The sequence below is a fragment of the Somniosus microcephalus genome, chromosome 11 (genome assembly GCF_052327205.1).
Source record: "Somniosus microcephalus isolate GS21.2 chromosome 11, FLI_Smic_1.0, whole genome shotgun sequence".
Classification (NCBI taxonomy): Eukaryota; Metazoa; Chordata; class Chondrichthyes; order Squaliformes; family Somniosidae; genus Somniosus; species Somniosus microcephalus.
In genome coordinates this window covers 238,138,128-238,152,128 of record NC_140997.1, presented here as the reverse complement: position 1 = coordinate 238,152,128, position 14,001 = coordinate 238,138,128, and the positions used below count along the sequence as shown (strand labels likewise).

The 14,001-nt window shown below is 53.9% G+C and overlaps 1 protein-coding gene across 1 annotated transcript; it reads left to right on the top strand.

The window, feature by feature from the left end:
• The first annotated feature begins 369 nt into the window (after nucleotides 1-369).
• LOC147111368 (inosine-5'-monophosphate dehydrogenase 2-like) lies at nucleotides 370-12,169 on the top strand. Its single transcript, XM_086002191.1, has 6 exons — nucleotides 370-574; nucleotides 8,078-8,221; nucleotides 8,984-9,128; nucleotides 9,658-9,801; nucleotides 10,373-10,456; nucleotides 11,043-12,169. Exons 1-6 carry the CDS (start codon nucleotides 385-387, stop codon nucleotides 11,062-11,064), a joined length of 729 nt encoding a protein of 242 aa, XP_085858317.1. The 5' UTR covers nucleotides 370-384; the 3' UTR covers nucleotides 11,065-12,169.
• Nucleotides 12,170-14,001: the final 1,832 nt, after the last annotated feature.

Below are 14,001 nucleotides of genomic sequence, written 5' to 3'. Positions count from 1 at the left end.
CAACCAACCAGCTGATCACCAACCTCCTCCTTGAATACTGTCTGTGGAGCCTGTTTGGTTGACTCGTCTCGCTGCTCCGCCTCCGCAGTGCTGTCTAAGCCTGGGAGTGGGGAACAAAACAGAGCAAAAAACACACCCTCACCTCCCACTTATCCGAACTCTCCCGCTTAGCAAAACTCCAACAGCACTCAATGCACAAAGCACACCGTGCACTGCACTAGCCCCTCCCCTTTTATACCCGGATTCTACTTCCTGTTTAAACTGGAGGGAGTGTGCGAGGTGCGATGGAGGGAGTGTGCGAGGTGCGATGGAGGGAGTGTGCGAGGTGCGATGGAGGGAGTGTGCGAGGTGCGGTATCTGGGCACTGAGCACAGCACATGGACCATGTGGGAGGAATGTGTCGAGGCTCCAGCTCTGCTCACTATCTCACTCACTCTGTGTGACCTGGCTTTCTGCCATAATCTCCATCTTACTCTCTCTCTCTCTCTGTTTGATCTTGTAGCCGCACCCAAGATTCCTCCAGACCTTAAGTCTCTCAGCCCCAAACTCCCATCTACAATCTCGGGCTCCTTTAGTAAGTTTTTTTTAAGTCTGTTCTGTTAGAGGCTGGAACGTGATTGGCTGCGCTCTGACCATTTGCTTCTTTTCATTGTCCCTCCCCTCCACCCACAGCCTAATCCACCGGCCGGGAGGAATCTGTCTGCACTCGATTTACTGGGGTTTTGTGGCTTATGCTTCTGTTGAGATTAACTTTCCTAACTCGATGTGTGCAGCTGCTGATCTGTGTGGTGCTCAGAGAGTGTGTACAGGCAACGTTCCACAGGCACTGACTCTCACTGGGGTACAGTTCCACAGACACTGACTCTCACTGGGGTACAGTTCCACAGACACTGACTCTCACTGGGGTACAGTTCCACAGACACTGACTCTCACTGGGGTACGGGTTCCACAGACACTGACTCTCACTGGGGTACGGGTTCCATAGACACTGACTCTCACTGGGGTACGGGTTCCACTGACACTGACTCTCACTGGGGTACAGTTCCACAGACACTGACTCTCACTGGGGTACAGTTCCACAGACAGTGACTCTCACTGGGGTACAGTTCCACAGACACTGACTCTCACTGGAGTACAGTTCCACAGACACTGACTCTCACTGGGGTACAGTTCCACAGACACTGACTCTCACTGAGGTACAGTTCCACAGACACTGACACTCACTGGGGTACAGTTCCACAGACACTGACTCTCACTGGGGTACAGTTCCACAGACACTGACTCTCACTGGGGTACAGTTCCACAGACACTGACTCTCACTGGGGTACAGTTCCACAAACACTGACTCTCACTGGGGTACAGTTCCACAGACGCTGACTCTCACTGGGGTACAGTTCCACAGACACTGACTCTCACTGGGGTACAGTTCCACAGACGCTGACTCTCACTGGGGTACAGTTCCACAGACGCTGACTCTCACTGGGGTACAGTTCCACAGACACTGACTCTCACTGGGGTACAGTTCCACAGATGCTGACTCTCACTGGGGTACAGTTCCACAGACGCTGACTCTCACTGGGGTACAGTTCCACAGGCACTCTCACTGGGGTACAGTTCCACAGACACTGACTCTCACTGGGGTACAGTTCCACAGACACTGACTCTCACTGGGGTACAGTTCCACAGACACTCTCTCTGGGGTACAGTTCCACAGACACTCTCTCTGGGGTACAGTTCCACAGACACACTCTCTGGGGTACAGTTCCACAGACACTCTGGGGTACAGTTCCACAGACACTCTCTCTGGGGTACGGGTTCCACAGACACTCTCTCTGGGGTACAGTTCCACAGACACTCTCTCTGGGGTACGGGTTCCACAGACACTCTCTCTGGGGTACGGGTTCCACAGACACTCTCTGGGGTACAGTTCCACAGACACTCTCTCTGGGGTACAGTTCCACAGACACTCTCTCTGGGGTACGGGTTCCACAGACACTCTCTCTGGGGTACAAGCTCATGCATGATACCTAGCCAGAGTCATGTGTGTCTGAGATTGTGCTGGGGCCTGGGCACTGAAGCCACTTGCATTGCTCTGCTGGGATCTTGCTCTGTGTAGCCCAGTTTCACACTGGTTGGAGTATTTCAGCAACGAGCACCTTTATACTACTTAGGATTCTCTTGCCCGCTCAGACCTGTGTGCAGTAATCTGCCTGAGATTAATAAGTCGCTGACCTTTCATACCTGGGACATGGATTTCAAATTCTCCCGTCTCCTGCCAGTAAGATTCCAATTTGCAATGAGTTTGGGCGGTCTCACCCAGTATGTCACGGGAATGGCCCACAGGACAACATGGCCCTTAACTCAAATGTATCTGGTAATCCTAGCGAGAGGGCTGGGCTAAATCTGAATGACATGTATGTCCAGCCCTGGGAGTGTTTGATGGGACAGTGTAGAGGGAACTTTACTCTGTATCTAACCCGTGCTGTACCTGCCCTGGGAGTGTTTGGTGGGACAGTGTAGAGGGAGCTTTACTCTGTATCTAACCCCGTGCTGTACCTGCCCTGGGAGTGTTTGATGGGACAGTGTAGAGGGAGCTTTACTCTGTATCTAACCCCGTGCTGTACCTGCCCCGGGGAATGTTTGATGGGACAGTGTAGAGGGAGCTTTACTCTGTATCTAACCTGTGCTGTACCTGCCCTGGGAGTGTTTGATGGGGACAGTGTAGAGGGAGCTTTACTCTGTATCTAACCCGTGCTGTACCTGCCCTGGGAGTGTTTGATGGGACAGTGTAGAGGGAGCTTTACTCTGTATCTAACCCGTGCTGTACCTGCCCTGGGAGTGTTTGATGGGACAATGTAGAGGGAGCTTTACTCTGTATCTAACCCGTGCTGTACCTGCCCTGGGAGCGTTTGATGGGACAGTGTAGAGGGAGCTTTACTCTGTATCTAACCCATGCTGTACCTGCCCTGGGAGTGTTTGATGGGACAGTGTAGAGGGAGCTTTACTCTGTATCTAACCCGTGCTGTACCTGCCCTGGGAGTGTTTGATGGGACAATGTAGAGGGAGCTTTACTCTGTATCTAACCCGTGCTGTACCTGCCCTGGGAATGTTTGATGGGACAGTGTAGAGGGAGCTTTACTCTGTATCTAACTCGTGCTGTATCTGCCCTGGGAGTGTTTGATGGGACAGTGTAGAGGGAGCTTTACTCTAATATGGGGAGAAAGCAGGGACAGGGTACTGAATTTGGATGATCAGCCATGATCTCATTAAATGGCGGCGCAGGCTCGAGGGGCTGAATGGCCTGCTGCTGCTCGTATCTTCTATGTTTCTATGTAATTAGCCTGTGTTGCCCAGCCCCTGTTGCAGTGCCTGGCTGGTTTGTGAACTGAGGTCTGTGTGTCTGGTTTACTCTCGCCTGCTTGTGATTGCTGGAGCCTCTGATCTAAAGTTTCCAGTTTTTGTTGACAGCCCGTGTTATGCAATTGCTGCACGGGCTCACGAAGCATGTTGTGGTTGTGGATCTTGCTGTGTCTTGTTTAATCGCTCGAGCTGAGGTATAACCCAGTCATTAATAATTTGTGTCACGTTTTTAACATAAAAGATGTGAGCTGGTTTTTGGATCTCTGCAATGAGTGGGAATCTTGGGACAAGCTTAAAGAACCAATAAAAAACAAACCCAGCCCTGATCAACGAGATGCAGTCTTGGGAGGCCTGTTTGGGTATAAGTGAGACGGGTACCGAGCCCCCACACGGTGTAGTGTCGGTGAGACGGGTACCGAGCCCCCACACGGTGTAGTGTCGGTGAGACGGGTACCGAGCCCCCACACGGGGTAGTGTCGGTGAGACGGGTACCGAGCCCCCACACGGTGTAGTGTCGGTGAGACGGGTACCGAGCCCCCACACGGTGTAGTGTCGGTGAGATGGGTACCGAGCCCCCACACGGGGTAGTGTCGGTGAGACGGGTACCGAGCCCCCACACGGTGTAGTGTCGGTGAGACGGGTACCGAGCCCCCACACGGGGTAGTGTCGGTGAGACGGGTACCGAGCCCCCACACGGTGTAGTGTCGGTGAGACGTGTACCGAGCCCCCACACGGTGTAGTGTCGGTGAGACGGGTACCGAGCCCCCACACGGTGTAGTGTCGGTGAGACGGGTACCGAGCCCACACGGTGTAGTGTCGGTGAGACGGGTACCGAGCCCACACGGTGTAGTGTCGGTGAGACGGGTACCAAGCCCCCACACGGTGTAGTGTCGGTGAGACGGGTACCGAGCCCCCACACGGTGTAGTGTCGGTGAGACGGGTACCGAGCCCCCACACGGTGTAGTGTCGGTGAGACGGGTACCGAGCCCCCACACGGGGTAGTGTCGGTGAGACGGGTACCGAGCCCCCACACGGTGTAGTGTCGGTGAGACGGGTACTGAGCCCCCACACGGTGTAGTGTCGGTGAGACGGGTACCGAGCCCCCACACGGTGTAGTGTCGGTGAGACGGGTACCGAGCCCCCACACGGGGTAGTGTCGGTGAGACGTGTACCGAGCCCCCTCACGGTGTAGTGTCGGTGAGACGGGTACCGAGCCCCCACACGGTGTAGTGTCGGTGAGACGGGTACCGAGCCCCCACACGGGGTAGTGTCGGTGAGACGTGTACCGAGCCCCCTCACGGTGTAGTGTCGGTGAGACGGGTACCGAGCCCCCACACGGTGTAGTGTCGGTGAGACGTGTACCGAGCCCCCTCACGGTGTAGTGTCGGTGAGACGGGTACCGAGCCCCCACACGGTGTAGTGTCGGTGAGACGGGTACCGAGCCCCCACACGGGGTAGTGTCGGTGAGACGGGTACCGAGCCCCCACACGGTGTAGTGTCGGTGAGACGTGTACCGAGCCCCCACACGGTGTAGTGTCGGTGAGACGTGTACCGAGCCCCCTCACGGTGTAGTGTCGGTGAGACGGGTACCGAGCCCCCACACGGTGTAGTGTCGGTGAGACGTGTACCGAGCCCCCACACGGTGTAGTGTCGGTGAGACGTGTACCGAGCCCACACACGGTGTAGTGTCGGTGAGACGTGTACCGAGCCCACACGGTGTAGTGTCGGTGAGACGTGTACTGAGCCCCCTCACGGTGTAGTGTCGGTGAGACGGGTACCGAGCCCCCACACGGTGTAGTGTCGGTGAGACGTGTACCGAGCCCCCTCACGGTGTAGTGTCGGTGAGACGTGTACCGAGCCCCCACACGGTGTAGTGTCGGTGAGACGTGTACCGAGCCCCCTCACGGTGTAGTGTCGGTGAGACGTGTACTGAGCCCCCACACGGTGTAGTGTCGGTGAGACGTGTACCGAGCCCCCTCACGGTGTAGTGTCGGTGAGACGGGTACCGAGCCCCCACACGGGGTAGTGTCGGTGAGACGGGTACCGAGCCCCCACACGGTGTAGTGTCGGTGAGACGGGTACCGAGCCCCCACACGGGGTAGTGTCGGTGAGACGGGTACCGAGCCCCCACACGGTGTAGTGTCGGTGAGACGGGTACCGAGCCCCCACACGGTGTAGTGTCGGTGAGACGGGTACCGAGCCCCCACACGGTGTAGTGTCGGTGAGACGGGTACCGAGCCCCCACACGGTGTAGTGTCGGTGAGACGGGTACCGAGCCCCCACACGGTGTAGTGTCGGTGAGACGGGTACCGAGCCCCCACACGGGGTAGTGTCGGTGAGACGGGTACCGAGCCCCCACACGGTGTAGTGTCGGTGAGACGGGTACCGAGCCCCCACACGGGGTAGTGTCGGTGAGACGGTTACCGAGCCCACACGGTGTAGTGTCGGTGAGACGGTTACCGAGCCCACACGGTGTAGTGTCGGTGAGACGGGTACCGAGCCCACACGGTGCAGTGTCGGTGAGACAGGTACCGAGCCCCCACACGGTGTACTGTCGGTGAGACGGTTACCGAGCCCACACGGTGTAGTGTCGGTGAGACGGTTACCGAGCCCACACGGTGTACTGTCGGTGAGACGGTTACCGAGCCCACACGGTGTAGTGTCGGTGAGACGGGTACCGAGCCCACACACGGTGTACTGTCGGTGAGACGGTTACCGAGCCCACACACGGTGTACTGTCGGTGAGACGGTTACCGAGCCCACACGGTGTACTGTCGGTGAGACGGTTACCGAGCCCACACACGGTGTACTGTCGGTGAGACGGTTACCGAGCCCACACACGGTGTACTGTCGGTGAGACGGTTACCGAGCCCACACGGTGTACTGTCGGTGAGACGGTTACCGAGCCCACACACGGTGTACTGTCGGTGAGACGGTTACCGAGCCCACACGGTGTACTGTTGGTGAGACGGGTACCGAGCCCCCACACGGTGTACTGTCGGTGAGACGGTTACCGAGCCCACACGGTGTACTGTCGGTGAGACGGTTACCGAGCCCACACGGTGTAGTGTTGGTGAGACGTGTACCGAGCCCCCACACGGTGCAGTGTCGGTGAGACGGTTACCGAGCCCACACGGTGTAGTGTCGGTGAGACGGGTACCGAGCCCACACACGGTGTACTGTTGGTGAGACGGTTACCGAGCCCACACACGGTGTACTGTCGGTGAGACGGTTACCGAGCCCACACGGTGTACTGTCGGTGAGACGGTTACCGAGCCCACACACGGTGTACTGTCGGTGAGACGGTTACCGAGCCCACACGGTGTACTGTCGGTGAGACGGGTACCGAGCCCCCACACGGTGTACTGTCGGTGAGACGGTTACCGAGCCCACACGGTGTACTGTCGGTGAGACGGTTACCGAGCCCACACGGTGTAGTGTCGGTGAGACGGGTACCGAGCCCACACACGGTTTAGTGTCGGTGAGACGGGTACCGAGCCCACACGGTGTACTGTCGGTGAGACGGTTACCGAGCCCACACGGTGTAGTGTCGGTGAGATGGTTACCGAGCCCACACGGTGTAGTGTCGGTGAGACGGGTACCGAGCCCACACGGTGTACTGTCGGTGAGACGGTTACCGAGCCCACACGGTGTACTGTCGGTGAGACGGTTACCGAGCCCACACACGGTGTACTGTCGGTGAGACGGTTACCGAGCCCACACGGTGTAGTGTCGGTGAGACGGTTACCGAGCCCACACGGTGTACTGTCGGTGAGACGGTTACCGAGCCCACACGGTGTACTGTCGGTGAGACGGGTACCGAGCCCACACACGGTGTAGTGTCGGTGAGACGGTTACCGAGCCCACACGGTGTAGTGTCGGTGAGACGGTTACCGAGCCCACACGGTGTAGTGTCGGTGAGACGGGTACAGATTTCTGGGTTCATCTCCGTAAACGAGTTCAGTTTTAAATCGATGCAAACCTCAAATATTGCAACAAATTACTGAGATTGCAGCAGGTGCTTTGATTCGAACTCTATTTTTCTAGTTTTTAACTCTGCAGTAAGCTGTTGTGGATATGGTTGTGCAGTGTTAATGTTACTGGACAACTAATCCAATCGCACCAGCGGAGTTTCAAAGTTTGAATTCAGTTGAAAAAAGTCCAGGTGAGGACGGCAGGTTTGGGGAATTCGGGCTGCAGGTTTTCGAAAAGCCTGTGATGTCTATTCCATTGAAGCTCTGTGTCCCTGCCCCCAGATGGCAGCAAAGCAGTCACACAACACTTTGAGATCGAAATTGAGTTTTAAATCTGGTCTCGGTAAAAGTGACCGTGAATCCGCGGATTGTCGTAAAAACCCAACTGGTTCACTGATGTCCTTTAGGGAAGGAAACCTGCCGTCCTCACCCGGTCTGGGCCTATAGGTGACTCCAGTCCCACATCAACGTGGTTGACTCTTAACTGCTCTGAAGCGGCCGAGTGAGACATTCCGTTTGTATCAAACCCGCTCCCAGCGGTTCAAGAAGGTTCACCCCCACCTTCTCAGAGCAACTCGGGATGGGCAATAAACGCCGGCCTGGCCGAGAATGAACTAAATTAATTATGAAATGTCGAGTCACATTGGTGGTGATGATCTGTGGGTGGGATGGTCCGAGTGTCTCAGAGGTCGGAGTGCACGAGCCCTAACACTGACTGACCTCCTGTTTGTTCCTCGGTCCAGTGCTGGCTGTCGGGAGACCTCAGGCCACTGCAGTTTACAAGGTCGCTGAGTACGCGAGGAGATTCGGAGTCCCGGTGATAGCAGACGGCGGGATTCAGACCGTGGGCCATATCGCCAAGGCCTTGGCACTGGGAGCATCGACAGGTGAGTGAATCACTGACTGCGGGGAGAGAAGAGTCAAAACTCTACTTATCTCTGAATAAATTCACCGTCAAACAGCACGAAGGGCTGAGGTCCCAGTCCCAGTCCCACTCCCCGTCCATGCTGACTTACTGACCTCAGCTAAACGAGCAGTCGAAGTACAATTTGGGCTTGAGCCAGGGTTCCACTGACTGCCAATCAGTGATCCCCATCGGAACGTGTCTGTGTGGCGACAAGACCGGGGGTGGCTGTGATGCCTCACATGGTTGATCAGGCTGCCTGTATGTGAAGAACTGTCAGGGGGCAGTACTGAGAGAATGCTGCACTGTCGGAGGTGCTGTCTTTTGGATGAGATGTTAAACCAAGGCTCTGTCTACCCTCTCAGGTGGATGTAAAAGATCCCACGGCACTATTGGAAGAAGAGCAGGGGAGTTCTCCCCGGTGTCCTGGGGCTAATATTTATCCCTCAATCAACATCACTAAAAACAGATGATCTGGTCATTATCACATTGCTGTTTGTGGGAGCTTGCTGTGCGCAAATTGGCTGCCGCGTTTCCTACATTACAACAGTGACTACACTTCAAAAGTACTTCATTGGCTGTAAAGCGCTTTGGGACGTCCTGAGGTCATGAAAGGCGCTGGAGAGATGGGAGTCTTTGTTTTTGGGAGGTGCCGGAGGGAAATGCTGCTTCAAAGGAGGGTGGTGAGTGGGTGGAAGTGCGTGGTTTGTAATGTTGATCCTTCTATTCCCTGCCTGCCTTTCAGTGATGATGGGATCTCTCCTCGCTGCCACCAGTGAAGCCCCTGGTGAGTATTTCTTCACGGATGGAGTGAGGCTGAAGAAATATCGAGGAATGGGATCTTTAGACGCTATGGACAAGCACTTGGGGAGTCGGAACCGCTACTTCAGGTTTGTGCACGTGTGGTGAATCTCAGAGATTTGCCAGTGGATCTACACTGAATCTATTTATACAAACGTTTTAAATCGCCATGCAGACAAAAAAAAGTTGTTCCTGAATTTCACAAGAGTTTCTGACTTTGCCAATGGAAAGAAATTTACATCAATACTTGGCCTTAGTAACTATGTAGACCTCCTCACAATGGACAAGGTAGTTTAGCGGGGGCGCGGCGGTTTAGCGGGGGGAGCATGAACCCAGAGATCGTGAGTTGAATTCCGACTGCGGCAAGTTGTTGAAGTAAATTTAATAAATCTGGTGATTTCTGGGGCGGTGCCAGAGAAAACACTGTTGCATTGTCGTAAAAACCCAACTCGTCCTTCAGGGAAGGGAGCCAGGCAGGACAGCATTCCTCGGCGGGCTGTTTGGACAGGCTGAGTGTTGCTGGGGGAGCTTTACTCCAGGAGTACAAGGGGACTGCTGCGACTGAAGTGGAATCATCTATTGACGGACCCAAGGTAACTCTCTCTTCCTCTTACCCAGCGAGTCGGATAAGATTAAAGTGGCTCAGGGTGTGTCTGGTGCTGTCCAGGACAAGGGCTCCATCCACAAGTTCGTTCCGTACCTGATCGCTGGAATCCAACATGGCTGCCAGGACATTGGGGCCAAGAGTCTGACGCAGCTCAGGTAGAACCAGGACCCCCTTTTCTCCCCATATCCTCTTCCTCTTTCCTCCACTCTCCCCTTCCCTCCTCTTATCCACCTCCCTCTCGTCTCCTCTCCCCTCCCTCCCTTTTCTCCCCTTATCCACCTCCCTCGTCTCCTCCCCCTCCCTTTCCCCCCCTCCCCCTCCCTTTCCCCCCCTCCCCCTCCCTTTCCCCCCTCCCTTTCCCCCCTCCCTTTCCTCCCCTTTCCTCCACTCTCCCCTTCCCTCGTCTCCTCCCCCTCTCCCCTCCCTTTCCTCTACTCTCCCCTCCACCTCCCTCGTCTCCTCTCCCCTCCCTTTCCTCTACTCTCCCCTTCCCTCCTCTTATCCGTCTCCCTTTCCTCCACTCTCCCCTCCACCTCCCTCGTCTCCTCTCCCCTCCCCTCCCCTCCTCTTATCCGTCTCCCTTTCCTCCACTCTCCCCTCCACCTCCCTCGTCTCCTCTCCCCTCCCTTTCCTCCACTCTCCCCTCCACCTCCCTCTCGTCTCCTCTCCCTCCCCCTTCTCTTTGATCTGATGTCAGTGACTAACCTCTTTCTGTGCTGTTTCTAGGGCAATGATGTATTCTGGAGAGCTGAAGTTTGAAAAGAGGACCCTCTGTGCTCAGATGGAAGGAGGGGTTCATGGGATGCACTCGTAAGTATCTTTTTCCCTCCCCTAAACCCCTCTGCCTCCACCCCCCCCCCCCCCCCATCTCTCTCTGCTGAGCTTGTGGGTCACCTCTCCCAGTATCTCCTCCTCTGGTGCGGTGTCTGTTTCCGCTTCGAGTCTCAGTGAGCCTTGGCTGCTTTTTCTGTGTTGAAGACATTTTATATAAACACACGGTGCTGCCCGCAGCGAATCCCATCCCGTGGAATTAGTCTTGTAACGTGTCCACTCCAGATGATCTAGAAGGAGTCTCTGGGAATGTTTTCCATTGGAATAATTTGAGCTGATTTTATTTGATCTTTTCTGAAGTTTCTCCCTCCTCACCCACGTCTTCCTATTTAGCTCACAGACCGCATGATGTGCTGTGTGTGCCTCAGCACCACACCAGGCATGTCTCTCCTCACATGGAGTCTCACAGGAGTTATGTTGTGCAGGGATTGTTTTATCTCCTCCCCAATGGAACATTAACCAGTCACTAAAGCCCAGCTCCAACCTGGGCACCGTTCTCTGTCCAAACTTGTGCAGCTATCGTACTGGACAGTGAGTGAATTTTCTTTTTGTTCCTTTTTTCCAGATACGAGAAGAGACTTTTCTGAATCCTGCCCGAGAATTCCTGTCTCACACTCTGGGATTGTTTCTCATCGATCCTTTCTGGACAAATTTCCAAATCCTGTTTGCCTTCCATCAGTTTCAAACTAATATCTCAACCCGAAGGATGTGAGACTCTGGGATTCTGCATGTCTCTGGTTTCTTCATTGTACAAATACTTTCACCAAATGTGTTTTATTTTGTTAAAGTGGAATGAGATTGTTTGGCATAATGTAACCACAGCCTTTAAACTGCGCACACCTCTAACCCGCGCTGCTCAGCGTGACACTTTGATGTCACTGTTCAGTCAGTGTTGTTGCCACCGAGGCGGTTTGTTGGGTTCTCCCAGCCCTGCACGGCCTGAGTGTGCTGTTGTTAGCCAGTAGCTGGGTTATCTGAGGCTGGGGGTTTGGTTTCCTGATCGGCAACTCAAACTGCATCCGTCCGCGGCCTGTTTATTACTGTAACCTGTGTCTTTGCATCTGCCACAGTTACTGAAGCGCATTGAGAGAGTTGGGCTTTTGAAGTTAACGGGTAATTTGTGAAATGAGATCTAAACCAGGACACGTGTCCGTGAAGCGGTTTGCCTGGAAGATCCTTGTTTGCAAAGTAATTAATGGTTTAAGATGTCTACTGATGAGTAACACTGATTTTAAAGATGGGATTACTGCTTCAAACCACGGCTGCATCTCTGGTCCGGTCCAGGCGTGGAACTGCTGATACACCATCTTACATAGGGGTCTGAGCCTGAGTTTAAGCTGCTGTAACAGTCATGCAAACATTTTCTCTTTTTAGACACACATACACACTGTGTTAAAAAAGAATTTGGTGAAAGCAGCTCGGGCCCAGTTCGGGTTCTGATCTCAATCGTCCAGTTTTAGTCGGCAGGGTCAGTGCCTGCAGTGAGCAGCAACAGCTGAGCTTCCCGTTAAACAACAGACTCTGCTCCGACACCCCAAGCACTGACCCCTGGTACCGACCCGTTGCGAGGGTAACACTGGTTTGCTGGAGTCTCTGGTTAAGTCTGCTCTTTGCTCAGTCAAAGACTCTGTCGTTCCCTCGCCACAGTAACCGGCTTTGTACCACCGAAAATAAAATCTGCCTTTTACATGAGGTGCTGTATTTGTAACTTTGTGAGATTATGTGCGTGACGCTCTCCTGGGCCACAGAGCTGAAGGAAAACCGCTACAGCCGGAGAGATCGGACGCAGGAATGTCCGGCTCCAAGGATACACATCACTAAAAGCCGAATGGACCATTGGCCTTTAGCTCAAGGGTGTTAAAATACAAGGAGGAGGAGGAAATGATGCTTCAGAGGTCTGGTTACTGATCCTGCCACTGGAATCGCCTCTCACCCTGTCTCTGCTCTCCATCTAACTGGTGCTCATTTGGTTTTTGTTCCGGAATCTGGAAATTCACTGTAAAAGCAAATGTTCATTTCATACAGCGACTTAGAAAAATCATGAATCTGTTGAATCAATGAGAGGAAATGTAAAATTTTTCATAGACAATCTGAACCAGCACAGAAACAGGCCATTTGGCCCCTCAGTTCCGAGCCCCTGCTCCACATGAGCCTCCTCTCACCTTATCAACATATCCTATTCCTTTCTCCCTCGTGTGTTTATCCAGCTTCGGAATGGTGCAGATGATTGAGGCCGTGGGGTGATGATGTAACACGGGCCGAGTGCTGGTGATAAACGCAGGAGGGTGGCATCAGTCTGTGCTGTGGGACAGCCGCTCCATACAAATGGTCATCCGTGACCAAGATGACCATTTGTATGGAGCGGCTTCAGGACGGGAGAGAAACTCGGGGGAAGACACAGCCAGGAATCGGATCTTAGCTTCTCCACTGATATTAATGAGTGACTTTCAAAACGTGAAATCAGATGTCATAGAGTTATACAGCACGGAAAGAGGCCCTTCGGCCCATCGTGTCCGCGCCGGCCATCAGGCCCTGTCTATTCTAATCCCATTTTCCAGCACTTGGTCCGTAGCCTTGCATGCTATGGCGTTTCAAGTGCTCATCTAAATGCTTCTTGAATGTTGTGAGGGTTCCTGCCTCTACCACCCTTTCAGGCAGTGAGTTCCAGACTCCAACCACCCTCTGGGTGAAAAGGTTTCTCCTCCAATCCCCTCTAAACCTCCTGCCCCTTACCTTGAAACTATGCCCCCTGGTTATTGACCCCTCTACTAAGGGGAAAAGTTCCTTTCTATCTACCCCCCTCATAATTTTGTACACCTCAATCAGGTCCCCCCTCAGCCTTCTCTGCTCTAAGGAAAACAACCCCAGTCTCTTCATAGCTGAAGCACTCCAGCCCAGGTAACATCCTGGTGAATCTCCTCTCCAATGCAATCACATCCTTCCTATAGTGTGGCGACCAGAACTGCACACAGTATTCCAGCTGTGGCCTATAACTAGCGTTTTGTACAGCTCCATCATAACCTCCCTGCTCTTATATTCTATGCCTCGGCTAATGAAGGCAAGTATCCCATATGCCTTTTTAACCACCTTATCTACCTGTCCTGCTGCCTTCAGGGATCTATGTACATGCACACCAAGGTCCTTCTGATCCTCTGTCCTTCCTGGGGTCCTACCATTCATTGTGTATTCCCTTGCCTTGTTAGTCCTCCCAAAATGCATCACCTCACACTTTTCAGGGTTAAATTCCATTTGCCACTGTTCTGCCCATCTGACCATCCCGTCTATAGCATCCTGTAGCCTGAGGCTTCCCTCCTCGCTATTTACCACTCCACCAATTTTCGTGTCATCTGTGAACTTACTGATCATACCTCCTACATTCATATCTAAATCATTAATGTACACTACAAACAGCAAAGGACCCAGCACCGATCCCTGCGGTACACCACTGGATACAGGCTTCCAGTCACAAAAACAACCTTCGACCCTCTGCCTCCTGGAAGTGGAAGGAGAGACGTCCCGACAAC